Source organism: Vulpes vulpes, chromosome 13, assembly GCF_048418805.1.
Source record: "Vulpes vulpes isolate BD-2025 chromosome 13, VulVul3, whole genome shotgun sequence".
Classification (NCBI taxonomy): Eukaryota; Metazoa; Chordata; class Mammalia; order Carnivora; family Canidae; genus Vulpes; species Vulpes vulpes.
Genome location: NC_132792.1, coordinates 1,515,542 through 1,542,644, shown reverse-complemented (window position 1 = coordinate 1,542,644; position 27,103 = coordinate 1,515,542). Strand labels below are relative to the sequence as shown.

The 27,103-nt window shown below is 58.9% G+C and overlaps 1 protein-coding gene and 1 long non-coding RNA gene across 4 annotated transcripts in view; both read left to right on the top strand.

The window, feature by feature from the left end:
* The first annotated feature begins 253 nt into the window (after window positions 1-253).
* Window positions 254-9,047, top strand: LOC140595123 (uncharacterized). Its single transcript, XR_011996485.1, has 2 exons — window positions 254-389; window positions 1,343-9,047. It is a non-coding gene; the product is annotated as an uncharacterized lncRNA (long non-coding RNA).
* A 3,329-nt stretch (window positions 9,048-12,376) lies between these two features.
* The window catches only part of DENND3 (DENN domain containing 3), a 50,719-nt gene continuing 35,992 nt past the window's right edge, over window positions 12,377-27,103 (top strand). Inside the window, exons 1-5 of one of the 3 annotated variants that reach the window (XR_011996484.1) lie at window positions 12,377-12,573; window positions 19,053-19,305; window positions 20,107-20,218; window positions 22,431-22,573; window positions 25,528-25,639. Coding sequence is in view for 2 of the 3 variants with exons in the window: in XM_072733809.1 (XP_072589910.1) it covers window positions 12,472-12,573; window positions 19,053-19,305; window positions 20,107-20,222; window positions 22,431-22,573; window positions 25,528-25,639 (726 nt within the window). In the remaining variant the exon portion in view is untranslated. Of the gene's footprint in view, window positions 12,574-19,052; window positions 19,306-20,106; window positions 20,223-22,430; window positions 22,574-25,527; window positions 25,640-27,103 lie in introns of all 3 variants that reach the window. The other 2 variants (XM_072733809.1, XM_072733808.1) reach the window with 2 other exon arrangements.

Below are 27,103 nucleotides of genomic sequence, written 5' to 3'. Positions count from 1 at the left end.
GACGCCGCCCAGCTCCAGGCCCCGGCGATCTGCGGTGCGTCATGGGCGCCCGTCCTTATCTTGAGGAGCGTGGTGGAGACCAGATGATAAAGCCCATCGATAGTGCTGCGACTTGAGGGATGGCACTGTCGTCAACCTGCCGCCCTCTCTTCAAATATCGGGATTTTAGAAAGGGCTCGGCTAAGGTCTGCGAGTTGTAAAGACGCCGAGAACTTCCTGGCACGTGTCGTTTCTGCGCTTCTCCGGCTGGATTTGTTTTTCCCCCACAGAATCCTCACCGGAGTGTCCGTCGGATCTACTGGGCACGGACGAGCCGGGAAGTTTAAGCCGGAGCACTGACGCGGGGAGAGCGGGGCCTTCGACGTCCTGATCCGACGGGAAAACTCGGGGTGAGAACAAAATGCTTTCGGGAAGGCCGGGCCCCAGGACTGGCCGTCACCCAACAGTGTGGGGAAGCGGCGAGGCGGCCTCCTGAGCGGCCGGGGGCTTGGACGGACTGGTGGACGGGTCAGGGCACCAGACGCACGTGGCCTGTTGGGGAGCCGTGCTCTGCAGTGAACTTCGGACTAGAGACAGCTCTGCGAGTCGGAAAGAGCAGCGTTCCCGGCTGACCCGGCACTTGCACCTACGGTTCTTTCAAAAGCGGTTTAATTAGAACAGATTCAAAGTGGTTGTAGGAAAACCTCCAGGGTACACACCGAACCACGGTCCTCTTTCTAGATCCTCCGGTGTCTATGTCTGGGGCAGGGTGCCATGGTGTCGGGGTCCCCCCTGCCTACCCTGGGGAGGAGCGTCCTGTTTGACTTAGACGCAGGCAGTGGCACGAGACGGCCACTCGGTCATGCAGGCGGGGAGACGTGTAGGCCAGACCGCGCCCCGCTGGCTCCGAGTGCCGAGCTGCTCTGTGCCCGTCAGGGGCTGAGCGGCTTGTCTCTGAGGAGGAGGAGGGACACCGGGCTTAGCAAGCGCCCCCCTCTGCCAGTGCACTCAGGGGTGAGCCTGCGGAGCAGCGTCCCCAGCCCCGGGCCCGAGGCCCACCTCCCCACCGCCTGGGATGCGGCCTGGAGCGGGACCTGACACCCTGCGGAGGTCGGGGGTGCGGGGACCTGGCTGACTGGTCTCTGTACCCCCGACGCATACAGTAGATGCTCAGTTAACGCCATTGTCAGGACATTGGTGAATCTGTCTCTAGATTCCCTTGTCAGAGACGCATAAATACGGGCCAGCTCTGTGCAGGAGAAACAGAAAACACCCGTGTCCTCCCATCGGGTTTAGGGCCCGCCCCAGCCCTGGATGATCTCGTCCTGCCGTAGCTTAACATCCTTGAATGTGCCATTTCCAGGCAAGGTCACATTCCGAGGCTCAGGGGACGTGAACTCTGAGGGACCCTCTTCACTCCGGCTCCGAGTCCGACGGACCCCCTCCATTTCTCTCAGTTGCCCCCTGATACACTCCCATCTGAGGTTTGCTTCTGGGGCCCCAGGGCTGACGCACAAACAGAGCTGTGGGGGGAGAGGCTGGGGCTCATCCTGGGGCAAAGCAGCGAGCAGCATCCGGAGTGGCACCTACAGGCCCAAGACTGGCTGCCTATGGGACAGGCATCTGGGGGAGCCAGGGGTGAGGGGGGGCTCTGTGGGGACAGGTTTGGGGGAAGGAGAGGCACCAGGTGGTGCTGAGCGTGCTCGAGGACACGTCCTGGGGCCCAGGGGTCATTGCAGGAGGCTGGGCCTGGTCCCCAATCCGGTGCCAGGGTGAGGGACACAGAGGGCACCCCAAGAGTATGCCGTGCACCCCACCTGCAGGGGCTGCCTGGGAGGGTGGAAGCTGGTTCCATTGTCCAAGGAACCTAGGTTATGGTGCTGACCCTGAGGCCGGACCCCTAAGCCCAGGTCAGAACCAGGAGTGGCCAGTCCGGGGGAACATGGCCAGAGAGGAGCAGAGGAGGGGAGGGGGGCCAGTGTGGGATGCCATAGGTGAAGGCTTGGGCAAGTTCCGGGGAGGGGGGGACGCACAAGGATGCCCCTAGGATCTCGTGCCCCCTCTCCCGGGTTTCCAGCACCGTCCGAAAGGGAAGCAGGTAGGCACCACCTGCTTGCAGCCCCTTCCCCAGCCCAGGGCCGCGGCAGGTGAGGAGCTCCACTCTCCAGGGTCTGACCCCCCAGGGGGAGTGGGAAATGGCTCCTGGACATACTTGTGGGGCAAGGGCGGTGTTTCGGGTACTGACAACGTCGGAGACCCAAAGCCTCTGTTGCTTTGAACTAGATGCACCCTGGGCACCTCTCGGGGCCAGGCCCTCCCAGACCATGGGATGTGATTCATCCGAGGCCGGTGTCAGCGGCCTGGGTCCCCCCGGGTGGGGTGGGGCGTCTCCCTCGGAGCCCCTGCTCAGCGCCTGTGGCCTCCACCCTCCCCGGGAGTGTTCCTAGATGCATCGGGGGAAGTGGGAGTGGCTCCTTCCTTCCGTGAACCTGCGCACAGCTCTTGGAAGGGCTCCAGGGCTTGAAAAGGACGTCTCCGTGAGTCAGGGGCGAATGGGGGAGGGTGACCCAGGTCCTCGGGGACCGAGAGAGTCCACTGCCCACCAGATAGCTCTGTGTCCTCCTCCCCAGGTGTGCACACACGCGCATGTGCACACTCACTCATGTGAAGAGGCAAACACACACGTGTAAGGGCACACCTGGGAATGTCAGGGGCAGCTGGGGGAGGAGGGATGGGGCCAGGCAGCCGGGGGCCTCCAGGCCTCGCTTCTCCTTGACCTTGGGGTCAGCCTGGCTTTGGCTTTGGAGGTGAAGAGGGGCAGAGATGGGGCAAGAGAGCCCAGCTCTGAGCTGAGCTGGCCCAAGGGACCAGGCTGTGGGCGGCCTCCCAGCCCTACCTCCCGGCGGGGGCCCGGGCAAGCCCAGCACTTCTGAGCCCTTCTTTGCGGGCGGGAGCGGGACGGCCCTCCTGGCCGGTGGGAGAGAGCCTGCCCTGCCGGGACTGGCCTCCACAGGCTCCTTTAGAGGCCCTAGAGGATGCATCCCCCCTCTTTTGGGAATGTGCTTTCATCGAGAAGGTGGTATTTCCAGGCTGGCCTTGGAGGCCCCCCTCTGAGTCCCCAAGACCTTGGTCTGTCCTCTCTGAGCTTCTTTCAGGACCCAGCTGGAAGCCCCACCCCGGGTGCTGGGGCGACAGGGAGGCCACCAGCCACCCCGGGGTCTATGCCAACATGCACTACGTGTGGGGAGGCAGGCCCCAGCTGGAATTTACAAAGCACCGTGAGACCACAGCCTGGAACCCTCGTGGTCCTGGGAGCTGCGGACTTGATTGACTTTGCCCAATGTTCTGAAAATCCTGCTAATAGAATATTGCAGTGAGGGAGCTGAAAATGCTAGAACCAGCTGCAGAGGGGTCCGGGGGTGAGCCTGTCCAGCCAGGGAAGGCTCCGGCCCCGCTCGGAGAAGCAGGTGAGTCTCGGGCTGACCCAGGTGTGCATCCCCACCCTGACCACTCTTCAGTCGGCGGCTGACCTGCCCGAGCCTCAGGTCCTGACCTACCAAGGGGGGTGGCCCACTGACCTAGTGCCGCAGAGGCCGTTGGTGAGAGCGTCCATGCACGTACACAGAGCACTGAGCACCGACAGGGCGAGCCGTCCGCAGACTTCGCTGTCATTGCCATGGCCAGCCCCTCACCTCTGTCCGCCCTGGCCGGGCTGTGCAGCACCGCGGAGGGTCCTGAGGAGGGGCGTGTCCAGGGCACCATGGAGCAGGGGCGTCTGGCTTTTGCTGAGTGTCCACCTTCACCCTCAGACCAGCCTCATGGCGTCTGCGTGGCTCACCCCCTCTTGTAGCCGGTGAAGCGTGGGGCATGAGCTTGTCGGGGGTCTTTCTGCCCTTCGCACTGGACGGATTTGGGCAGCACCCTGTCTTCTAGGACGTGCTGTGTGAGAGGGGCTGAAACGAACTCTGGAGCCAGGAGCAAGTGCAGGGTGCAGGCTGGCTCCCAGGTGGGAAGCCCAAGGGCAGGCACGGAGGACACGGGCCTCGTGGTCAGTGATGAGGCGTGAGAGGCGTGTTGGGGTGCACAGGGCCGCTCTAACCCCATAGGGGAAAACGAGGAGGTGGGTGCGGGAGGGCTTCCTGGAGGTGGTGGTATCCGAACCAATGAAAGGTGAGCCAGACTTATCAGGGAGTAAAGAGGAAAGAGCACCCAAGGGCAGCAGGAACCGCAGGGGCAGAAGAAAATGACCTTGAGTCACCTTGGGCCCCTCTCGAGTGCAGGTGACTGCCTGACTTCCTCCTTTCCACCCGGTTCCTGTTAGCTGCCTATTTTTACTTGTCTTGATTCCTGGTCTGGATGGGTTCAGACCGTTCTCGCCTCTGTCCCGCCCCAGTACCCAGCGGCCAGCCGACCGACCCGTCGGGCAGGCCTGGCTTCCCTGTTTCCTGTGGAAGTCACCTTCTGTCCCCATTGTCTCAGCCCGCCGGCCGTCTCGGGGCCTGGCGTCTGGACAGGTGCGTGGTGTCTGCAGCTGGGGAAGTACCCTCAGCATTGTCTAAAACACAGGGTGCTCCAGAAATAGACGAGACCGTTGGCTTTCTCTTTGGTCATATTTACAAAGACTATGCCCAGTCGTACCGCGGGCGCTCCCGCCCCCGCCCCCGCCACCCCCGCCCTACACTCAGGAGGCCGCCGCTCCCGTCCTGAACACCCGACACTTTTCTCCACCAAGGTGCATTCTGTCCACGCTTGGCCCTTGCTAACGGGTGCCAGAGCCTGTGTTTTCCTGTGACCCTATTGTTTCACTCAATACGAGGTTGGTGAATCCCTGCTGTGCAGCTGGACCCTAACCAATGGGCAGTGGGACTTTATTCTCTTATTCAAATACTCATTGTGCACCTATTAATCCGTGCCAGACGTAGGGCTAGGCCCTGGGAACTGACGTGCACAGCGCAAAGGGCCTGCCTGGGGTCCCCCAGCCTGCCAGCGCCGGGCTCGGTCCGTGTCGGGGCAGGTTCCACTTCAACCCTGTGCATCCTGCCCCGCTCCGCCCCAGAACTGTCAGGCACGACAGTCGCCCGCACACACTAGACACTCAATAAACGTTCACTACGCAGAACTGAACGTGGCCATTTAGGGGAGGGAAGTACTGTTACTTCCATTTTGCAAAGGACAAAATTTAGCATTGACTGCGTGGTGGTGAAGCCCGGCTGGACCTGAGGAGTGCCGAGGATCCCCGTAGGAACACAGGGCCCGGGCCCGGCCCCACACACGCGGTCCTCCACCGCTCAGGGGTAGGGCCTGTCGGCCGTGTGGCCAGCGTGAAGGGCGGCCCCATGCACCCTTCAAAACCCTTTGAGATGCTGAGCTCGGAGATTACGCAGTCTCCCAGTGAACCCAGCGGTTAGCATTAACCAACATGTGGCTTCCTCTTATTTACGAATATTCTAAAGAGAAAACTATTTCTGACAGTGGGGTTCTAGCTGCTTAGGGCCGCAGCGGGCTGTCTGGGCAGGCCAGAGGCGCTTGGCAAGGTGGCCCCGCCTGAGGCGTAGCTACGGTGACACCCAGCAGCCCCCGTGCCCTTTGCTGTGACACCGTCTTGCCGGATGATGGCTTGGGCTTCGCCTGCTGTGCAGCTGTTCCGCGTGCCACCTGTTGGAGCTGCACCCTGGCTCTCCTACAGCTCCCTGTCCTTCCCCACCCTAGGGCAGGGAAGAAGGGCCCAGCCCCAACTGCTGCAGTACACAAGTTGCTAACCATGTGCATACACACCGCACACACACACGCGCACGCACGAAGCCAGAAGCCATGTACTAGGGCACACGTATGCACACACACACATGCACGAAGCCAGAAGCCATGCACCAGGGCACACGTGTGCACACACACACATGCACGAAGCCAGAAGCCATGCACCAGGGCACACGTGTGCACACACACACATGCACGAAGCCAGAAGCCATGTACCAGGGCACACGTGTGCACACACACACATGCATGAAGCCAGAAGCCATGCACCAGGGCACACGTATGCACACACACACATGCACGAAGCCAGAAGCCATGCACCAGGGCACACGTGTGCACACACACATGCACGAAGCCAGAAGCCATGCACCAGGGCACACGTGTGCACACACACATGCACGAAGCCAGAAGCCATGTACTAGGGCACACGTATGCACACACACACATGCACGAAGCCAGAAGCCATGTACTAGGGCACACGTATGCACACACACACATGCACGAAGCCAGAAGCCATGCACCAGGGCACACGTGTGCACACACACACATGCATGAAGCCAGAAGCCATGCACCAGGGCACACGTATGCACACACACACATGCACGAAGCCAGAAGCCATGCACCAGGGCACACGTGTGCACACACACATGCACGAAGCCAGAAGCCATGCACCAGGGCACACGTGTGCACACACACATGCACGAAGCCAGAAGCCATGCACCAGGGCACACGTGTGCACACACACATGCATGAAGCCAGAAGCCATGTACTAGGGCACACGTATGCACACACACACATGCACGAAGCCAGAAGCCATGCACCAGGGCACACGTGTGCACACACACACACATGTGAAGCCAGAAGCCATGCACCGAGGCTCACATGTGCATGTACACGCGCGCACACACACACAACCTGCAGGATGCCCTCTTGAGATGTTCATAGGCCGGTCAAGGTCATCTGTCCCTCTGTGGCCCCTCTGCCCCGCCGCCTGGTCCTTCTGAGATCTTCCTATGAGCGAGAGCCTTCTCTGTGCTGAGCTCTGTGGCAGCTCCAGGGACCGAGCAGAGGCCATCTCATCTACAGTCCCTGTTCCAGGAACTGACGGACCAGCAGCAGGACAGAACAGGCCTCTAGAGGACAGTGTCGTCCATCCTGGGCCGGGGGTACCGGGGCCGTCACCTGTGGGGCCACAGAGGAGAGCCTGGACTCACGCCTGCCCCCGGCCTCCGGCCTATGCTGCCCAGCCTGCCTCCCGAGGGTGTCTCAGTCTGTGGCCTCCACACTCAGCACCCACTGCCCAGCCAGACACCTCACGCCCCTTCCTGAAGACCATAGCACTGGCATTCCATTTCCTGCCTCTGCCCTGAAGCCCGGAGCAGCCTTCTCAAATATCTCCCTGGCCCCATTTCTTTCCTGGGCCAAGTCCTCAGCCACTTGCCACCATCCGCAGGACAGATGCCAGCCTCCTGAGCCTGGCACCTGAGCCTTTCCCAACCTGGCTCCTGCCCCCTCTCCAGCTGTCTCCCTCCCTCCCCGAGGAGGCCCTGTTCCGGGGCCAGCACAGAGCAGTGGGCTCCACGGACCTGTCTCACCCACTCCTCGGCTGCAGGGCCCACGTACTCGCTCGTGGGGCTGTGCGCACGCCCTGCAGTCCCCTCTGCCCGGCCTGCCATGTTCTCCAGGTCCTCTCTCCCTGGAAGATGCCTCTTCACCTTCGTGGTGGGCCGCAGGGGTTTCTCATCTTGCCAGAGCCCCTCCCCCTCCCCAGAACACCGCTCTGACTCCACTGCACCCCTGCTTCCCTCTCCCCCCTGGGTACATGCTTGCTGCCCTGGGTGAGGGCCGGGGAGGGCTTGTATTTTATTCTCTGTGATCCCAGCTATCATCACAGGCCAGACATATAGTAGGTGCTCAATAAACATCCCAACACAAGCGAGGACGCTGCGGCACAGGAGGCGAAGTGGCTTCCCAGCTGGTGACTTCAGACAGCTCGCATCTGGAAGTGTTCGTATCTGATTTCTGCGTAGTGAACGTGGTCTCATGACGTGTTGGCCTCCTCACTTCCTGGAGAAAACTGTTTATTCAGACTCATGTTTTTCTTTGTTTACAGATATGTAAACTTTACCAAGAAAAGGCAAAGCCTGGCTTATATTTTCACATGCAAAGCCAGCTAGCCCTCAACTCAGGATTTTTGTGAGGAATAAATTATTTATGTGTTTAAAAACCAGTTGTAGCACCGCAGCTCTGTGCTGATGGAGGAGAGAAGCGGCCCGGATCCTTTCGGGAATCTTCGTCTCTCAGGCCCAACATACATGGAGCAACGAAAGAGGGAGAGAACTGCCCTGGATCCCAGCAGGACTAATTTATTCAAAAGAATAGATGGAAAATTTATACAGAAGAATTTCCATTTATACAAAAGAATAAATGGAAAAATACTGCATAGGCAAACATCTGGTGAAGAAAATGAAGGAAACCCGGAGAAATGGCACAGGCGGAGGCAGCCTGCCCTTTGGAAGCTGCGCCAGGGGAGGCAGAAGGAGGTCCTCCACCTGCAACCGAGGCCTGAGCAGGGCTTTCGGGAAACCTCGCTGGAGGCTGACCCAGCCTTGCAGGGGCGGCAAGAGGACACTCCCTGGGGCACTTGGGCCCTGGAGAAAGGACAAGAACATGGCTGAGTCCCAAAGGCTTAGGGGAGAGATAAGAAGAAAAAGAAACAAGTTTGTGATGCCACATCGGAGGCCAGGACACTCCCTCCACCGTCCTCACCCCCGTGTGCTCCGCGCCTTGAATTCTTTCTTTGTCTGGAGTTAAAATCCGGGCCCTGCTTTCTTTCTTGTTAGCGTTTTCTGACGTGCCCTTGACCTTCGTTTTGCTTCGAATCATCTGATGGAATTTTGTTTTAGGTCCTTTCCTTGTTACCAGCATCTCACTAGATTTTGTATTCAGGTCTGTTGTTCCACTGGAAGGTTTCACGCATCTGCGTGAAAGTGTGTTCATCCTATATTGTAAAGTAAAAACACAACACGTTCCAAAGCAGTCTGTTTAGTACCAGCCCACAGGCGTAGGACTAAATCCCAAATGTGTGTGTGCGCCCGTGCATGTGTGTATACAGCTGTTTATCAAAAACTTAACTGTTTGGGGCACCCGGGTGGCTCAGCCGTTGGGCATCTGCCTTCAGCTCAGGGCATGATCCCGGGGCCCTGGGATCGAGTCTCACATCAGGCTCCCTGCAAGGAGCCTGCTTCTCCCTCTGCAAGGAGCCTGCTTCTCTCTCTGTGTGTCTCTCCTGAATAAATAAAATCTTTAAAAACAAACTTAACTGCTTATGCTGTGTGCTGTGCGGTTTTTTTCCTTTTGCTTATATGTATTTTTTCATGAACATGTGCCACACGCACACAAAGAACTACAGTTTTAAAAGTAAGAGTCAAATAATTTGCAACCAGCTTCTAAGGCAGGCGCCTTCAGCCCAGGGTGTGACCCTGGAGTCCTGGGATCAAGCCCTGCATCGGGCTCCCTAAATGGAGCCTGCTTCTCCCTCTGCCTGTGTCTGCCTCTCTCTCTCTCTTTCTCTGTCTTTCATAAATAAATAAATAAACAAACAAATAAATACATTTAAAATAAATAAAATTAAATTAAAAGAATAATTTATCGAGGTGAAATTCCACAACGTAAAATTACCCTTCCCGAAGTCGACAGCTGGGCGTTGTCTAGCACACTCACAACGGTGCACCCATCCCCCTATTTTTGCCTCTATCCTTTACGGCTCACAATTTTCATATCTATTTTCTCCTTTGCTTTTTACAGTAATCCCGAGAGTGAGACAGAGCAGCAAGGCTGTTCCTCAGCATGGGGGGTGCTTGCAGCGAGAGCCGCTGTGCAGCGGGCATGGCACCAGTGGGCTCTCCAGCCGGCCCGCTGTCCCCTCCCTGACCCCAGTGTGGGGCAGGCTACACCCTGTGCTGCCGGTCTTGTGGGCCAGGCTCCACACACTCCCCCTCTCCCTCACCGCACTGTCCGCCTCTAGGTGACCCTTAAGCGGCTTTTCCCCCTGTGCCTTTGCTGGTTATCCGCACTCCTGTGTCCCATCCCACCAGTGCTCTCTAGAGGATGGGGTGCTCCGCAGGCGCTGTGCACCTCTCTGCAGCGTGAGCCCTGGGACTCCCTGGACAGCACAGAGTGGGGATGGAGCCAGGAGTCCTCTGCAGAGGCCTTCTGGCCCTTCTCGGGGATGACGGTGAGGCTCAGAGGAGCAGGACCTCCCGGTCCCACGCACGGCCAGGGCCAGGCCCGGACCCGTTTCTCCCTGGAGTTCCTTCCTCAAACCCACCCTTCCACCTCTGGGAGGAAAAGCGACGGGGCTCCTGCCTGAGCCTCGCTGGATCTCCTGGCGGCTGCCAAGTGTTTACCTCTTCCAATCCTGACCACACCCCGCGTTATTTGAACAAACAGGAAATCGCCCAGGGCCCCGCCGAGGAGCTTGGCTCCTCACACAGAAGCCAGGCCCCAGCCCAGGTGCCCCCAGCCCAGGGCTTCGCTGCCTCCCTGAGTGGCTCGTGCCTCCAGCCTGCATCTGTGAGCCTCTCCTGGGCACGGAGGGGGGGGGGCCCACGGTGACTCCACTCTGCCCTGTGCTGAGGCCACCCACAATGAAAACACCATGGACAACCTCATATGAGCAAAATCTGTCCTTTTTTTTTTAAGTCAGGGACTGTAACTCCACGTGATGCTCACTGATGAGATCCGTGGATGTCCGGTGGCCTCCAGACCTGCGTGAGAGCCTCTGTGACCCACACGCAATAAGTAACTTAGTAAGCCAGGCCCACCCCATCCCCCGTGTGATGTGACATTGCTCCGTTCCTCGTCTTCCCAGGCTGATGACGGATGCTTTACAGCATTATCAAGCATTTGAGGTTTTTAGAAAATGAATCCTAGATTATTAGAACTAGAGGGGCTCCTTTGGAATCGGTTCCCTCTTGGTTTTACAGAGGCATGTGCTGGGGTCCAGGGAGGGGAAGGGATGATCTGCGAGGTCAGGGCGCAGGCAGTGCCGAGGGGGGGGCACTGCACCGGGGCCAGGCTCCTGGGCCCCGCCTGTGGCTGGGCTGGGCGGGGGTCCCCCCAGCAGGGTCAGGCCAGGCCCGCAGCTCCTCCCCGCCCCTCGCAGGCTCCACCCCGCCGGGGTTCCTGCTGAAGGTCGCTCCACCTCCTGCTGGACAGGGCCAGCAAGGTTCACCGTGCAATTTATTAACCAGGAATGGATCTTTCTAGGCTTCCCCGGCAGCCTTTCCTGCGGTCCTTGTCCGGGGCGCCGGAGAGCTTCCAGGAGGGCTTCCAGGAGGGGCTTCCAGGAGGGGCTTCCAGGAGGAGCTTCCAGGAGGAGCTTCCAGGAGGAGCTTCCAGGAGGGGCTTCCAGGAGGGGCTTCCAGGAGGAGCTTCCAGGAGGAGCTTCCAGGAGGAGCTTCCAGGAGGGCTTCCAGGAGGAGCTTCCAGGAGGGCTTCCAGGAGGGCTTCCAAGAGGGCTTCCAGGAGGAGCTTCCAGGAGGGCTTCCAGGAGGAGCTTCCAGGAGGGCTTCCAGGAGGGCTTCCAGGAGGAGCTTCCAGGAGGGCTTCCAGGAGGAGCTTCCAGGAGGAGCTTCCAGGAGGGCTTCCAGGAGGAGCTTCCAGGAGGAGCTTCCAGGAGGGCTTCCAGGAGGGCTTCCAGGAGGAGCTTCCAGGAGGAGCTTCCAGGAGGGCTTCCAGGAGGGCTTCCAGGAGGGGCTTCCAGGAGGGCTTCCAGGAGGGCTTCCAGGAGGAGCTTCCAGGAGGGCTTCCAGGAGGGCTTCCAGGAGGGCTTCCAGGAGGAGCTTCCAGGAGGGCTTCCAGGAGGGGCTTCCAGGAGGGCTTCCAGGAGGGCTTCCAGGAGGAGCTTCCAGGAGGAGCTTCCAGGAGGGCTTCCAGGAGGGCTTCCAGGAGGGCTTCCAGGAGGAGCTTCCAGGAGGGCTTCCAGGAGGGCTTCCAGGAGGAGCTTCCAGGAGGGCTTCCAGGAGGGCTTCCAGGAGGGCTTCCAGGAGGGTTTCCAGGAGGAGCTTCCAGGAGGGCTTCCAGGAGGAGCTTCCAGGAGGCCGGGGCAGCCGGGGGGGCGGGGGGGGGGCTCTCCACGCCCCAGAGGGCGGGCCCGGGATCGCCGGGGGCAGGTGGCCTCCACGCCCTCCGCCCGGGAGGCTGGGCGCCCTCACCTGCCACCTGGGGACCCCGCCCCTTCCTCCCTCCGTTCCCTGGGGAGGGGGATGCCCGCGGGAGGGGGGGGGGGAGCTGAGCGCGCGCACACACCGCGCACGCGCCTGGACCCGCGGGCAGGTTCGGAAATGACGCCCTCCCGCCGGGCCCCGCGGCCGCCCCCGGACCCCGCCCCCGCGAGGCCACGCCCCCAGGGATCGCCCCGCCCCCACCAGGCCGCGTTCAGGCTCAACAGGCCCCGCCCCCGCGAGGCCACGCCCCCAGAGATCGTCCCGCCCTACCAGGCCGCGTTCAGGCTCGGCAGGCCCCGCCCCTGCAGGCCCCGCCCCCTGCAGGCCCCGCCCCGCCCCGCGCTCTGCTCTGCGCGGACCCGGCGGCTGGCTGCGCGGCGCGCGGTGTTGGCCCAGGCGGCGCGGGGCCGGAACCGGGGCCGGGGCCGGGGCTGGGGCCGGGGCCGGGTCGGGTCGGGCCGGGTCGGCGGCCGAGCGGGGTGCGCCCAGCGGGCCGGGCCGCCGAGCAGGCATGGCGGAGGCCGCGCCGCAGGCTCTGGCGCTGCCCTCGGGGCTGCTGGAGCTGTGCGCGCTGCTGGGCCCCTCCCGGGACAGCCTCCGCGGCCCCGAGCAGGTAAGGGCGGGCGGGGAAACTGAGGCGGGGCGGGGCCGCCGCGAGCAGCCTGGGGAGGAGCGCGGGCTCCCGGGGCGGCCGTCCAGGTGCGGCGTTAGGGACGCACACCTGGGCGGGGCGGGGCGGGGGCGCCTGGGGTCGCGGCCCCGACGGAGGGCTCCGTCCTCACCCCGGCTCCTCCCTGCGCGGCGGGCGCTGCTCCGGGCACGGACGGCGTCTGGGGTGTGGGGTGTGGGGCTGGGGTCTGGGGCTGGGGTGTGGGGTGTGGGGTCTGGAGCTGGGGTGTGGGGTGTGGGGTGTGGGGCTGGGGTCTGGGGTCTGGGGTCTGGGGTGTGGGGCTGGGGTCTGGGGCTGGGGTGTGCGGGCCCCTGGTACGTGCCCGGCGCTTGGCCGCCCTGCGATGAAGCCTAGCGGTTTGTCTCCTTTGCAGAAAAAGCATCGTCCCCGCCCCCCCTCTGTGTCCTGGCGGCCAGAGTGACAAACCCTTTTCCCGGAAAGCAGCAGTTTGGGGCATTCTCATTTTCTGTGTTTCTTTCCTGTGCCCTCACTTTTTCTTGGTTTTGCAACCCACGCTTTTTTTTTTTTTTTTTTTTTAAATTGGGTTGTGACACTCTTTTTCTCCTGGCCCGGGACGTCCATAGAACCCTGTTTGTGGCATTTTTCATTAGTGGCGATGCCCCGAGTACTCCAAGATTCCCGGCTCTGCCGCCCGGAATGTTGGGCAGGTCCTCTGGTTCTGGACCACAGCAGGGAGAGGTGCAGGAGGACACCTGAGTATTTGGGGCTGCAGTGTTGAAGGGTTGAGGTCATCAGGAGAAGCTACGTGGTGCTAACATTAACTGGACAAATCTCTTTTAGCGTCTCAGTGGTCTCTGACTCTTTTTTTTTTTTTTTTGTAAGATTTTATTTATTTGAGAGAAAGAGAGCTCACATGCAGGGGGGATGGGGCAGAGGGAGAAGCAGAAGCAGACTTTCCGATGAACAGGGAGCTGGAGACAAGGCTCCATCTCAGGACCCTGACCCCGGAATCCCGGGATCATGACCTGGACCCCGGGATCATGACCTGAGCGGAAGGCAGACACTTTACCGACTGAGCCATCCAGGTGCCCCATCTCCTTGACTTCAATACAAAGCCCATTTTGATGGTTTCTGCATTTCCCTCCTCCTTCCTTCCTCCCCAAGCCCCCATGGTGTCTGCATATCTTTTTGACCTCTGTCTCTCATCAACTGAGTTGTCTCCCTGCCTCTAGTTTGCCAAATGGCATTTCCTCCTTTTTCTTCTCATAGGAAATGACCTGGTTTCAGTTGCTTCTTGGGTGATTTCAACACATGTGTTGGTTGCCCCAACGTGAGATGTGTCCTGAGAGTAGGATGAATCAGCTGGAATGTGCACGGTGGTGCTTTCCCGACCCAAGCAGGCTGCGGCTTTCCCAGGCCAGGGGGGGCAGTTTGCTACTCTGCATTCTGATGATTATCCTTTTTTTCCCCCCTGCACGCTGATTCAGTTAGGGGTTCCACAAAGGGTGGAGAGCAAATATTTGGAGTGGGAAAAAGGCGGCCTTACAGGATGGGTCCAACTTCCTGGAGTGAGCGTCCTTTAAGGGTGATGTTGACGTTACAGTTAACCAAACACATGACTTCACTTGGCTACTTTTACTGTATAGCAATTCTATTTCCAACATCCTAGGCTTTTTTTTTTTTTTTTTTAAATAACTTTTAAAATCACCATGTCTCTGTCCTGAGGCATTTCTGCTTGGTGATGGCTGAAAACACACCCAGAGGTATGAGAACCATCCTACTTAATGTTAGGGTGGTTAAGGCGTCCTAACTTTTCATCTCATTTTTTAGACTGGGGGGTTTGGTTTTGTGAGGACGGTGACAGAGAGAGCTCTGTCCCCGTGTGAGTTTCTGTGCTTGGTTACATTTCCCTCCACTCTCTGGTTACCGTGGAAAGTAGGGGTGGGGTGTGGAAGGATCCGCCACTAACCCATCCGGGTGGTGGGAGAGCGCCAAGAGCACTGTCCATAGAGTAGGTCACTACTGTGATTCTCGCGTGTGAAGGCGCATCGTAGCGGTTTTTAACGGGGAGCATCCTGGCTTTCACTTTCTAGAGCAGCACTGTCCACCAGAACTTTCTGAGTGATGGCGCCAGTGTTCGTCTGTGCCATCCAGTACAGCAGCCACTAGCCATGCGTGGCTACCAGCTGCTTGAAGCCAGTGGCTAGTGCTACTGTAGAACTGGCTTTTAAATTAAATTAAATTAAATTTATTTTAAATATTTTATTTATTTATTAGAGAGAGAGAGAGAACACACAGGCAGGGGGAGTGGGGTGAGGGGCAGAGGGAGAAGCAGACTCCTCACTGAGCAATGAGCCGGATGTGGGACTCGATCCCAGCACCCCAAGGTCATGACCTGAGCCGAAGGCAGACGCTTCACTGACTGAGCCACCCAGGTACCCTGATTTCATTTAATTTTAATTAAATTCAATTTAAATAGCCACATGGCTATTACCTGTGCTGGACATCACAGTTCTACAGCACTAAAAACAAACAAAAAACTATTGTTTTCTGTTTTGTTTTACAAATGATGGCCCGTCCTGTGTGAGTGCCACTCTACAACCTCACAGAAGTAAATCTGTGACACTATGAATTAGGGTGTGGTGTGTCTTACTTTTTTATTAGCTCTGGTTTTTTGACTGAAATGGTTGTTACCGTGTAGGGGTTAGCAAGTCGGTGTCTGCGAGAGACGAGCAGGAATGACTCACGAGTCTGTGGAAACGGACCTTATCTTGCGCCGTAGGGGAGGAGGGGCAGTTGCAATCTGGAATCCAGGCCTGTGCTCTCAGGAATTTATTCTGGTTACACAGTCGGACATGTGCACGTATGTACGGCAGAGACTGCTCGCTGCTGCCTTCGCTCAGTGTGTGGGTGTGATGAAGAACTGAGAGCACACCAGCCACTCCTCCGTAGGGGGTGGGCCAGGTACACTACTCAGTCGTCCCCGTGTGGCACCTCCAGCTGCGACACGGAAGTCAGCCACACCGTGGGCTTAGGTGGGGAAACGCTAGTGGCACCGTTAAAAGAGGGTGATTGTATCAAAGGGGAAAAATCATTGATAGATAAGAAAGGAAAAGACTGAATTTCACACTGTGCACGGGGTGTTAACCACCCTTTCACGGAACTGGGAGAACCTTTCCTTTCTGTTTTTTTTGTTTTTTAAGATTTTATTTATTTATTCATGAGAGACACACAGAGAGAGAGGGGCAGAGACACAGGCAGAGGGAGAAGCAGGTTCCGCGCAGGGGGCCCGACGTGGGACTCCATCCTGGGACTCCAGGATCACGCCCTGGGTGAAGGCGGCGCTAAACCGCCGAGCCATCCGGGCTGTCCTCCTTTCTGTTCTTATTTCTTTTATTCTTCCTATAAGGTTGCTAGCTTTTAAACATGAGACTGTATGGCTTATCCGATCAGAAAAGACAAGGGTATACGTTCAGAGGAAAAACAGGTGTGTGAAGAGCTGCTGAATGCCAGGTTGGCTGAATCTCGGCCGTTTCACTTTAAGTGGCTCCAGATAAGCGAGAGGTAGTTTATTCCTTAGCGTGGTGACCGTATCCCTAGAGACTGTGCTCTGAGAGATCCCGAGTAGATGAGCAGATAGATGAGCAGCATCCACCGAGAGCCATCTTCTGTGCTGAGCCAGGGCGGGTGGAGGTGGAAGGAGGTGCTCTAGGAGGTGGGGGGGGGGAGGTGGAGGGAGGTGGAGGACGGAGGTGCTCCAGGAGGTGAGGAGTCAGGAGCCTGATGGCCTGGCTGCAGGGGAGGAAAGTCCCCCTCCAGTGAGGGTGAAGATGAAGAAGTGGATGGGGGAGGGGACTGGGCACATGTCAGGCAAGGGATGGGCAGGGACCAGCACCACAGGGGAGAGCACCGCATTGAACCACGGCTACTTGTGTCTGGAGAATGGGAGGGTGAGTCATGCACGGCTTTGGGGACACCCTGGCTTTGGAAGCAGGCTGGCCTGCTGCTCAGGCGTACAGTCCAGGTCGTCATCCTGCCTGTGCCACATGCACACGTGTGACACGTACGTGGAATACACAGTAATAACAGTGATGTACGGAAAGACTCGGTTTTCATTCTGGTGGAGGGACAGATGGTCTGTGACCCTGGTTTGGGCCCATCCAGGGGTCTGCGGGGGTCAAAAGCTGGTGCCAGGTGGCAGGAACCACTATCCGTTGGGGCAGGTGACAAGGTCACGTGTGCTCTTTCAAAAGGGGATCCCCTCCCCCCCCCCGTGTGAGCCTGGGTGGAGGTGCAGGTGGGCGCCCTGGGCCCAGCGGGAGGAGGCGATGCCATTCAGGGCAGACACCTTGAAGGAACAGCCCGTGGAGAATCTGTACCTCCTCTGAGCCACAGGTGGGGCGGGGGCTTGGTTTGGAAACGTGCAGATGGGGTGGCGGGGGGGCTGCCTTCAGAGGCCCTCCTGAGGCCAGTGGCCCTGCAGGGTGGGCTTGCAGATGGGAGTGAGGAGCAGGGGCCCGAGGGCAGCTCTGGAGACCCGAGGGGCACTGTCTTTATCAGGGGAGCATGTGGGTGGAAAGCTCAGGTTTTAGGAAAATCAGCACGAACTTAATGTTTGAAGCTGCACGTTTAAGGGACCCACCTGAGTATGTCAGGTATGTCGGAGGCAGTTGGGTGTGGCCTGTCTGGGACTGGAAAGAGATCTGAGCTGGCAGCGGGACTCTGGGCGCCATCCCCAAGGGAGACACCACGTGAGTGTCTGAGTGTGGAGACTGCCGGCCCGGCCAGGCACTTGAGGACGATGGGGCAGGGAGTCAGCACTTGGGGAGGGGGGAGCACAGCCTGCAAGGAGGGAGGTGTCTGTCCTGGCCACCTGGATGTCAGGGCGGAGGGACGGAGCAGAGGGGAGGTTGCAGGAAAGCGTGCCCAGCCTCCACGGATGTCGTGTTTTATGTGAGGAAGGCGTGGACGCACATACTTTCATGGGTACGTAGGTCCGAACTGGTGGGTTTTGATAGGAAGGTTTTAGAAAGGTTTTCTGTAACTCAAGACACGGATTCCTTTTGTGCCTGATACACGGGATGCAAAAATCCAGTAATATGGATTTCCCGTGTTTGATCGTTGTTCCTCCTGGTATTAGACTTTTTTTTTTTCCAAATATAAAGAAATTGTTGCCTGAATTTAAATTATACAACATAGGGCGCCCGGGTGGCTCAGCGGTTGAGCATCTGCCTTTGGCTCAGGGCATGACCCTGGGGTCCCGGGCCTCTCTGTGTCTCTCTCGTGAATCAATCAGCATAAAAATAAGCTTCTTGAGTTTAGAGAGTACTTCCTGCCGCAGTTCCTTGCAGGAATCCTCTCCAGGGTAGGAGGAGATGCCCTGGGGTCCCACATTCCTCCTGAAGCCCTACTGAAGCCGTGATGCCTGCCCTTCCTTTCCTGCCGGCAACAGTTCCACTTCTCGTGACAACCGGGGTCCTTCCTGATGCCGAGTGTCCGTCGTCGTCGTCGTCCCCCCTCCCCCCCCCCCCCCCCCCCAGATCTTGGACTACCCGGTGCCCACCTGGCCTGGCTTCCTCCCCCCTTCCCACAGGCTCTCTGTCTCCTGGGAGCTGACTACCTGCCGTTGGGTCACAGCCTGGGGACACCCCCCATCCCCCCCCCAGCTCAGGATTGGCCAGGCTTCTGCTCCCCAGAACGAGCTCCCAGGCATCGCGGCCACATGGAGCCAGAGCCGAGGTCGGAGGCAGAGCCCTGCTCTTTCTATCCTTTGGGAGCAAGGAGTGAAAAGGCAAAGGGTCTTTTAAAAATCTGGCACCCAGTTAGAGTTTAAAAGCGTTCAGGCTGGACGACCCCGATGCACAGGTCCTGGGGGACCGTCTGGTTGCGGGAGAAAGGGCTCGTGTCTCCTCTCCAGCTGGCAGACCTCTCACCCTCTGTGTGTGTCCCCAGATCGCCTGTGACAGGACCCCTGGGCGAATGGCCCAGCTGGCGTGGGGCGCGGGGCGGCAGCCATCCACGCGGGGCTGCGTAGTACATGGGCCGCCCCACCAGACCGTAATGGCCCGTGGGGCCTCCGGTGGGACGTCGGGGTTGGGCCCTCCACCCGCGACCCCAGCCCCTGGGAGGGCACCCGAGGAGGCGATGTTGGCCGCTGGGGCCTAGTGGAGCCAGAGCCGGGTTGGAAGTCAAGGCGGCCCATGGCCCGGGCTCTGACTGTCGCGTGGTGTGGCTCGGGGCAGCTGAAGAGCCAGTCCCTCGCCATGGTGTGACTCACCTGGGTGCACGGTCTCCGGGGCCCTGAGGCCACCTCTGTGCGGTCCTGACCGTGGGGGCCCCTGGCAGGTGTGGATCGGGCACCCGGGGGTGGGCAGAAGGGGAACACGCCGAGGCCGGGCTCGGTTGGAGGTGCGGGGAGCGAAGGCGGGCGCCGTGGGTGACCGTGTCCCTTTCTGCTTCAGGCCCAGAGGAAGGGGGTGGGCGGCCCTCCTCTCGAACCGGAGGTTCTGTCCGTGTTTGTGCCTCCCTTCGTCACTAAGGAGGACAGTCAGACGGCCGGCGCCCCCTGTGCCACCCTGAGCAAGACCAGGAGGCGCTCGTTCAGAAAGAAGAGGGACAAGCCCAAATCCGAGCCCTGGAAGGGCCTCCCTCCCGAAGATGTCACTGTCCCCAACGGCGTGGACCTGCTCGCCCTGCCTCAGCTCTGCTTCCCAGGTATCCTCTGCTCTGCTCTGCTCTCCAGCCGCACCCACGGCACTTTCTAGAAACCAAGTCAGGAAAGTGTGACAGCCTGGGGGGCTGGTGCCCCCTCGCGGCCTTGAGGTCCAGCCACAGGACTCGGTTCTCTTAATCCTGGGGGTTTGGGAGCTACAGGGTGTGTAGACCACATAGCGCAGCCCCCCTGGTTTGGAAAACTGCATCCCAGACAAGGGGCTGTCGGGCTGGCCGGGCCTCGTGGTTCCTGGATGTGCTTCCCAAGGACCCTCACCCTCGACGTTCGGTCCCGTTTGGCAGGTGGGTCAAGGTTAGCCTGCGGCATCTCCCGCGGAGCGCACTTGGGCCCGGCTCCCCCACCGCACCCCGGGGCCCCGCAGCCCAGACTGGCCCGGTCCCGGCAGCGGCGGCCCTCGTGCTTTCCTTGTCCTTGAGAAGCACCAAAGTGGCTGATGGCAAAACCCCTGCTTTCCCGTCCGGCATTCCCTGCCTGGGGGTTCCGTCGGGAGTGGGGGCCGTCTCCTGGTCCTAGGTTATGACCCGGGGACAGCGGGACACCCCTGCACTGCCTCCCCCGGGCGCACCCCAAAGGCTTTGTCTGTGGTTGCCTCACGTTCCTTCCTGCAGAGCACAGCGGGCGGCGGAGGGATCGAGGGGCGCAGGGCTGATGGCACCCGGCCGTCCCCATGCCCTGGCTGGCCGTGCGGGGACAGGTTCTCCAGGCCCTGGGGCGGCTCCCCTGGGCTCGGAGGTGGGTGCCGCGGGCCCTGACGACATCTCCTCTTCTCTCTCTGTCCACAGGGGGCCTGTGTGTGGCCTCCGAACCGAAGGAAGACTGTGTCCACTTTCTGGTGCTGACGGATGTCTGTGGGAACAGGACGTACGGCGTGGTTGCCCAGTACTACCGACCCCTGCACGTACGTGACTGCCGCGATTTCCCTCTGGAATTCAGTTTAAGTATTTCTCACTATTTTTGCTTTTTTTTTTTTTAAGATTTTATTTATTTATTTGAGAGAGAGACAGAGAACGTGCATGAGTTGGGGGGAGGGACGGAGGGAGAGGGAGAAGCAGGCTCCCCGCTGAGCAGCGAGCCCGACGAAGGACTCGATCCCAGGACCCTGAGATCACAACCTGAGCCGAAGGCAGACGCTCAACCACTGACCCACGCAGGCACCCCAGTATTTTTTATTTTTGCGGGGACGCACGTCACACCCACCACCATTGGAATCGTTTTAGCGTCAGGTGCCCCCACCACGTCTGGTCCAGAGGCGTGCGTCACCCTGAAAGTCCGGCCCCCTGCCCCATTCGTCTGCCTTCTGCCCCCACTGATTGCCTGCGCTGGACGCCCGCTGCCAGTGGCCCAGCCTGCGGGCGGCCTCGGTGTCTGGCTGCCTCCGCTCCGTGGGCCGCGTTCAGAGTTCGTCCTGTGGGGTAGCGGAGCCTCCGTCCTTATGGCCAGGTCATACCGTGCGGTGTGTGTGCGCCCCGGCTTGCCCACCCACGCATCCGCCAGGGGCCCGGGGGGTTTCCGCCCCTCGCCTTCTGTGTGGGGTGACAGGCTTGGGCCTCGCGAGTGGGACCCGGCCCTCACCCACCCGGGCAGGGCCTCGTGTGAGCTGGCCGGCCTCTGCGGAGCTCACGGGCCCCCGCGCACCTGAAGAGGCGCCCACAGGGTTTCCAGAAGCAGAAGGGGCCCTGGTGCTTCATCCGGGGACGTCTGTGAATCCACGGTGAGGGGAGGTGGCTGCCCGGACTTCCCTCCCCACTCTGCCGTCAGAGGCTGGGGCAGTTATCCTCACGGCTGTCACCCTGAGTGTCGGGGGGCGTAAGGTGCAACTGGACGGGCTCTGGCCCCTCACACCTGTGGGGTGGCACGGACACGCCTGACGGGCTTCAGAAATACGGGGGAGCCCAGCCTTCCGCTGACGTCTGAGTGCACGACCTCGGCGTCTGGACCAGGGTCCCGGGGCAGGCGGCGGGCAGCTCAGGGAGGCCCCCCTCGAGGCCGTGCCGTGGCGTTGACGGCCTGCCCGGCTGGGTTAGGTACGGGTGGGAGACGAGGGGGGAGCCGAGCCCCAGCCCTCCCTGGCCGGCACTTCCAGCAGCGACACGATGAGCAGCTGGATCGTTCAGGAAGGTGCTCTGGGAGCTCATCTGTGAAGCGACCGTTAGGAGAGGCGCTTACCTTAAATACATCCTATGGGGTTTACTCACGCCTGAGTGTTTTCGGGGCGACCCTGGCCCCACATGCCAGCCTCCCCTCCCTCTCCGTGTGTCCAGTGACCACCCAGGCCCTGCCCCGCGCTCCCGTCTTCCCGTGGACTGAGCCCCTCCCGGGGTGCAGACGGCATGTGGCCGTCCCAGGCCAGCCGCCCACGTGTGCGCAGCCCAGTGCCGGGTGTGACCCTCCCGCGGGGTTGTTTCACCCACACGACAACGAGCGCAGTTGGGAGCTATCAGTGTCACCCCCCTTGACAGATGAAGCAAACGGTGGCACAGAGAGGACAGTGACCCGCCTGGGTGCCCTTGGCACGCTGATTTGAGAGTAGTGGGTGTAGATTCAGCATTGGGGCGACACAGACGGTGTGTCCACCGCTTGCAGGGCCCTCCCTGTACCTGCCTTGCATGACCCTCTTGTCTGCGGCGTCTCCGTGTGACACTGTTCTCGCAGCTTCCGTCCCTGTTGAAAAACCCCGACAGCCCTGCACTGGGGCCAGACCGTGGCTCCCAGCAACGTGGCTTCTGGAATCCCGGCTCCACGTGCCTCCTCCAGCTGTGACACACACACACACACACACACACACACACACACACACGCTCAGATGCTGCAGTTCTCTTCCCTCCTAAGCCCCGTCTGCGTCTACCATGTTCTTACCGCGCGCCCCTTCCTGCCAGGTGGCGAGCTGCTCCCGGGCTGGGACGCGTCTCAGCGTCTGCGCCACCTCGCAGGTCACAGACAGCAGGCACCGTGGGGGGCCTGGCAGGGACGCCGGAGGGCTGTCGGGGAGCAGGATGCTGGCCAGGCCCCTGCCCCCTCGCTGCTGCTGCGGTGCTCCCACCGCTGAGGGTCAAAGCGCGGGGACCGGCGGGCGGGAGGTGACCCGGGCCTGTCGTTTCCTCTCCAGTACGAGTCCTGCTTCTACAACGGCAAGGCGCACTGGGAGCCGTCCTGGCCGACCGCGGGCGTGGCTGGCTGCTTCGTGCCCTTTGCGGTGTGCGTGGTCTCCAAGCTGCCCTATTACAACGCCCTCAAGGACTGCCTGTCCTGGTGAGCCCGGGGCCCGGGGGCGGGGGGGTGGTGGGGGCCCGCCCTGGCCTGGCCCAGATCCTTCCCGCGGCCGTAGCGTGTGGGGAGGTCGCCCGGCTCGAGAGGAGGAAGCCAAACTGTGGGAAGTAAAATGAGTAGGGAGGATGTTGTTTGTCTGGTTCTTTTAACAAAGACGTCCACGAGAACGCGCGCTCCTCCCGGCTAGCGGAGGCCGCCCGGCCGTCGTTCCTGTTGGGTTCACGGACCGTTAACAAATCCTCTTTTTTTTTTTTTTGGGTGGAATCTTCAAGTGCCTTAATGCTGGTACTGAGCATTTTTTTAGCCTGAGCACGTTGAGAGGTTTTGAAAAATCCAGAGAGCATTGGGTCAAACGCGCTGGCCGGCCGCCTGCCGTCGGGGGTGATGGTGGCCTGTGGACGCGGTCCATCCCCGGCCACACGCGCGCTCGCCGCCTTGTTTTCATTCTCACAAAATCGTAGCCTCGGAATTCGCGGTGGTTTGCTTAAAGATAGAGGCGGTCAACAGAGGTTTCCCCATAATGTCATAATACCCACCCGCCACCCCTGGCAAGTTGCAGGCTTCTGCAAAGACTGTCATTTTGGTTCTCACACCGTGGTCAGCGGGGCGACGGGCAGGAATCCATCCCGGCCAGCCTCACGAGCTTCGGGACTCCGGTCCCAGCACCCCAGCGTTTGAGTTTTCACACCGTGGTGGGTCCTTGCACGTAGTTTGGGTCTCGGCTGCATTTCACCCCCGCAGAGAGGGACCCCCTCGTGGAGCAGAACAGAGCGCAGCTCGCTCGGGCTCCTTCCAGGACCGCCTGCGTGGGGCGTATGCGCCTTTGTTAACGGGCACGGGCAGGAGAAATTAGGGCAGGTCCCTTTTTATTAATTCGTGGATCATCTTCAGCGCTTGAAGGTAGATGCCTTCTCCAGCCACCTGCAGTGTGCGCCTCCGGGAAGCGGGGATGGCGATCCCACCCTTCCTCCGGGGGGCAGGTTCGGGCGGCGCCTGCTGTACCTTCCTGGCCTTCGTTATGTTGTTCGTTCAGCAGGGGACCTTCGCGGTGTCGCTGGCAGCAGATACCGTCCTCCTGGACACTGAGGCAAACCTGCGATTGCCTTGAAATATGCGTCCAGTGTCCATGCTTCCCGAGGTCGGCTCTCGATGGTCGTTGCTGAACGACTGGAACTATAAAATACGGAGAAAAACAAGTGACAGAAATCCAAAGGGCAGTTTATAAACACGGATTCATAGATTTTTAAAATCTGTTTTTCTGCTGTGATGGTAGCGGGTCAACCGTGCCTCTGTGTGGACCGAAATTGGGAGAGACTACCTGGTGGTGTCTGTGGAATTAGGTTATGGAAAGTCTGTCTTTTTTTTTTTTTTCTTTAATTTGATACTGTTACTTTTATAGTAAATAGACTATGGAGGGGGATCCCTGGGTGGCACAGCGGTTTGGCGCCTGCCTTTGGCCCAGGGCGCGATCCTGGAGACCCGGGATCGAATCCCACGTCGGGCTCCCGGTGCATGGAGCCTGCTTCTCCCTCTGCCTGTGTCTCTGCCTCTCTCTGTGTGTGACTATCATAAATAAATAAAAATTAAAAAAGAATAAAAAAATAAAAAAATAAACTATGGAGGAACATTGAATTATCTCCAAATCATGACGCTGACTCCACGAAGAGCTGTTACTATTTTTAAAGATGTGTTTATTGATTATTTTGAGAGAGAGAGCGCGCAAGGAGGAGGGGCAGAAGGAGAGGGAGAGAGAATCTCAGGCGGTCGCCACGCTGAGCTGGGAGCTCGATCTCATGACCCTGAGGTCATGACCTGAGCCGAAATCCAGAGTCGGACGCTTAACCCAGTGCACCACCCTGGGCGCCCCGACTCACTCCAGGAAGAGCTATGATTTGTTACTTAGAGTAAGAACGTAAGCGCAGGCCCTGCTGTGGTGGGCGAGGCCGGGCCCGCCCCAGGGCCCCGCAGCGAGGTGTTCGGGGCACTTGGCTGAATTTTGCTGAATATAGACTCCACATCACCATCACTGCTGTTAAGATAGAGAACACTGTCACCACCCCCAAGGTTCCCTCAAGGTGCCCTGTGCTCGCTTCCCAGCCCCACTGCCCCCGGGTGCCGCTGGTCTGTCGTACGTTTATTTAATTTTTAAGATTTTATTTATTTATTCGTGGGAGACACAGAGAGAGGCAGAGACACAGGCAGAGGGGGAAGCAGGCTCCCCGCAGGACTTGATCCCGGGACCCCAGGGTCACGCCCTGAGTCAAAGGCAGATGTTCAACCGCTGAGCCCCCCAGGCTTCCCACTGTTCTGCATTTAAATCACATGCAGCAGGCAGCCTGGGTGGCTCAGCGGTTCAACGCCTGCCTTTGACCCAGGGTGGGATCCTGGACACCTGGGATCGAGTCCCACGTCGGGCTCCCTGCATGGAGCCTGCTTCCCCTTCTGCCTGTGCCTCTGTCTCTCTCATGAATAAATAAATAAAATCTCTTAAAAAATAAATAAATAGATAAATCACGTGCAGCAGTGCCTGGAACAGTGCGGTTTGAACTGTGCAGGTGCCGCGTACACATGGATTTTCTTCGACAAATGCGATAGTCCTGTAAATGTATTTTCTCTTCCTTAGGATTTCCTCAAAGGCCTTTTCTTTTCTCTGGCTTACATTATTGTAAGAATATAGCGTGTGGGGACCCCTGAGATGTTTACTCCCTGCTGAGGTACGACACATGCAGAAAACGGCAGGAATCCGGGCCGTGTGACCAGCCCCCCACCCCCGAGCCCCCCGACCACCCCCAACCCGGGCAGCCCCGCCCTGCCCTCTGCCGGCCCTGGAGCTGCCGCCGCCCGCACACACTCCAGCTTGGATTAGAAATGCCAAGGATGACAAACGGATGCTCACACTTATTTTCTGATTTGATTTTTTTTTTTTTTTATTTTAGCTTATTGACTCATCTGAAGCTCTGTAAAGATTTTGAAGTTGACAATCACATAAAAGACTTTGCTGCAAAACTGTCCTTGATACCTAGCCCGCCGCCTGGACCGCTTCATTTGGTAATTAAATCTGGACTTTTTTGTCTTGTGTTTGCAAATAGAGTATCATGACGACGATGGTTCTAACGTCTTACGCTCTCTCTTACGTCCTAGTATGTTTAAGTTATGCTTCTCAAGGTCCTTACAGAGTCATCTGTTTCTAACGGGGAGTTTGCCGGGCGGCCCATGATAAATGCCGTGGAGCTGGTGGTGGGCCGGCCCCCTTAGCGCCTAAGACACAGGTTCATTACTCGCTCTGCAGAAAACACAGAGAATTTACTTAAATTACAAATTTCCCTTTGGTTTATCAGTCTGGAATATTGGGTGTTGTATTAAATATGTTCATGTTTTGTCCTGTCCAGGGCGATTCATGAAAAGTACCTGGCTTCGTATTTTTTTTCTTCTTCTCCTTCTTTTTTTTAAAGATTTTATTTATTTATTATTTATTCAGGAGAGACACAGAGAGAGAGAGAGACATAGGCAGAGGGAGAAGCAGGCTCCATGCAGGGAGCCCGACATGGGACTCCCTGCATGGATCCTGGGTCTCCAGGATCACGCCCTGGGCAGAAGGCAGGCACTAAACCGCTGAGCCACCCGGGCTGCCCTGTTTTGTTTTTTCCCCGGTGCCACCGTGTTGAACGAGTGGCCAGGCGCTTCCGCGGATCTGGGTTCCCTGGCACGTGCATCCTGACACATTGCTGGCTCTTTCATCCCCCCAGGGTTTCAGGCAAGGACGGTGGGAGGAAGGCGGCCCACGTTCCCCTTTGGCCGAGTAACAGGCCGGACGGCTGAGCCGTGACGACACCTGTCTGGCTCAGCGTTTTCCAGACTGACGCAACCACTGGGCACTTCCTTGTTCTGCAACAGGCACCCGTCAAATTAGTATAAATGTCCACCCTGTGCCAGGCAGTCCCTCCTGGGAGATCATAGAGATCTGGGTTCTCTACGTGTGGATTACTATTCACAGTTGGAAAATTAATTTTATTTCCTAGGAGACGTGTGATTACGAACTTTAAATGTGTGTATATATATATATATATATATATATTTTTTTTAAGATTTTATTTATTTATTCATGAGAGACACAGGGAGAGAGAGAGGCAGAGACACAGGCAGAGGGAGAAGCAGGCTCCATGCAGGGAGCCTGACGTGGGACTTGATTCCGGGTTTCCAGGATCACACCCAGGGCCGAAGGCGGCGCTAAACCGCTGAGCCACCTGGGCTGCCCCAAAATGTATATTTTTAATAATCAGCCTACAGTCTGTGGGTGGTGGGGACTCCTGCCACGTGCATTCCAGGCCGGGAGACAGAGCAGGTTGGCCGGGTACCTCGGTTCCACCCCCAGAACCTTTGCAGGGACATTTATCCGGTACTTGTTTTGTGCGAGGCTCTCATCTTTATTATGTGGATAATTGGTATTTTTTTTATGGTTCAGCAGAGTCATCAAAGCGTACGTTCTTGCCGTGTTCACTCTGCAAGTATAAG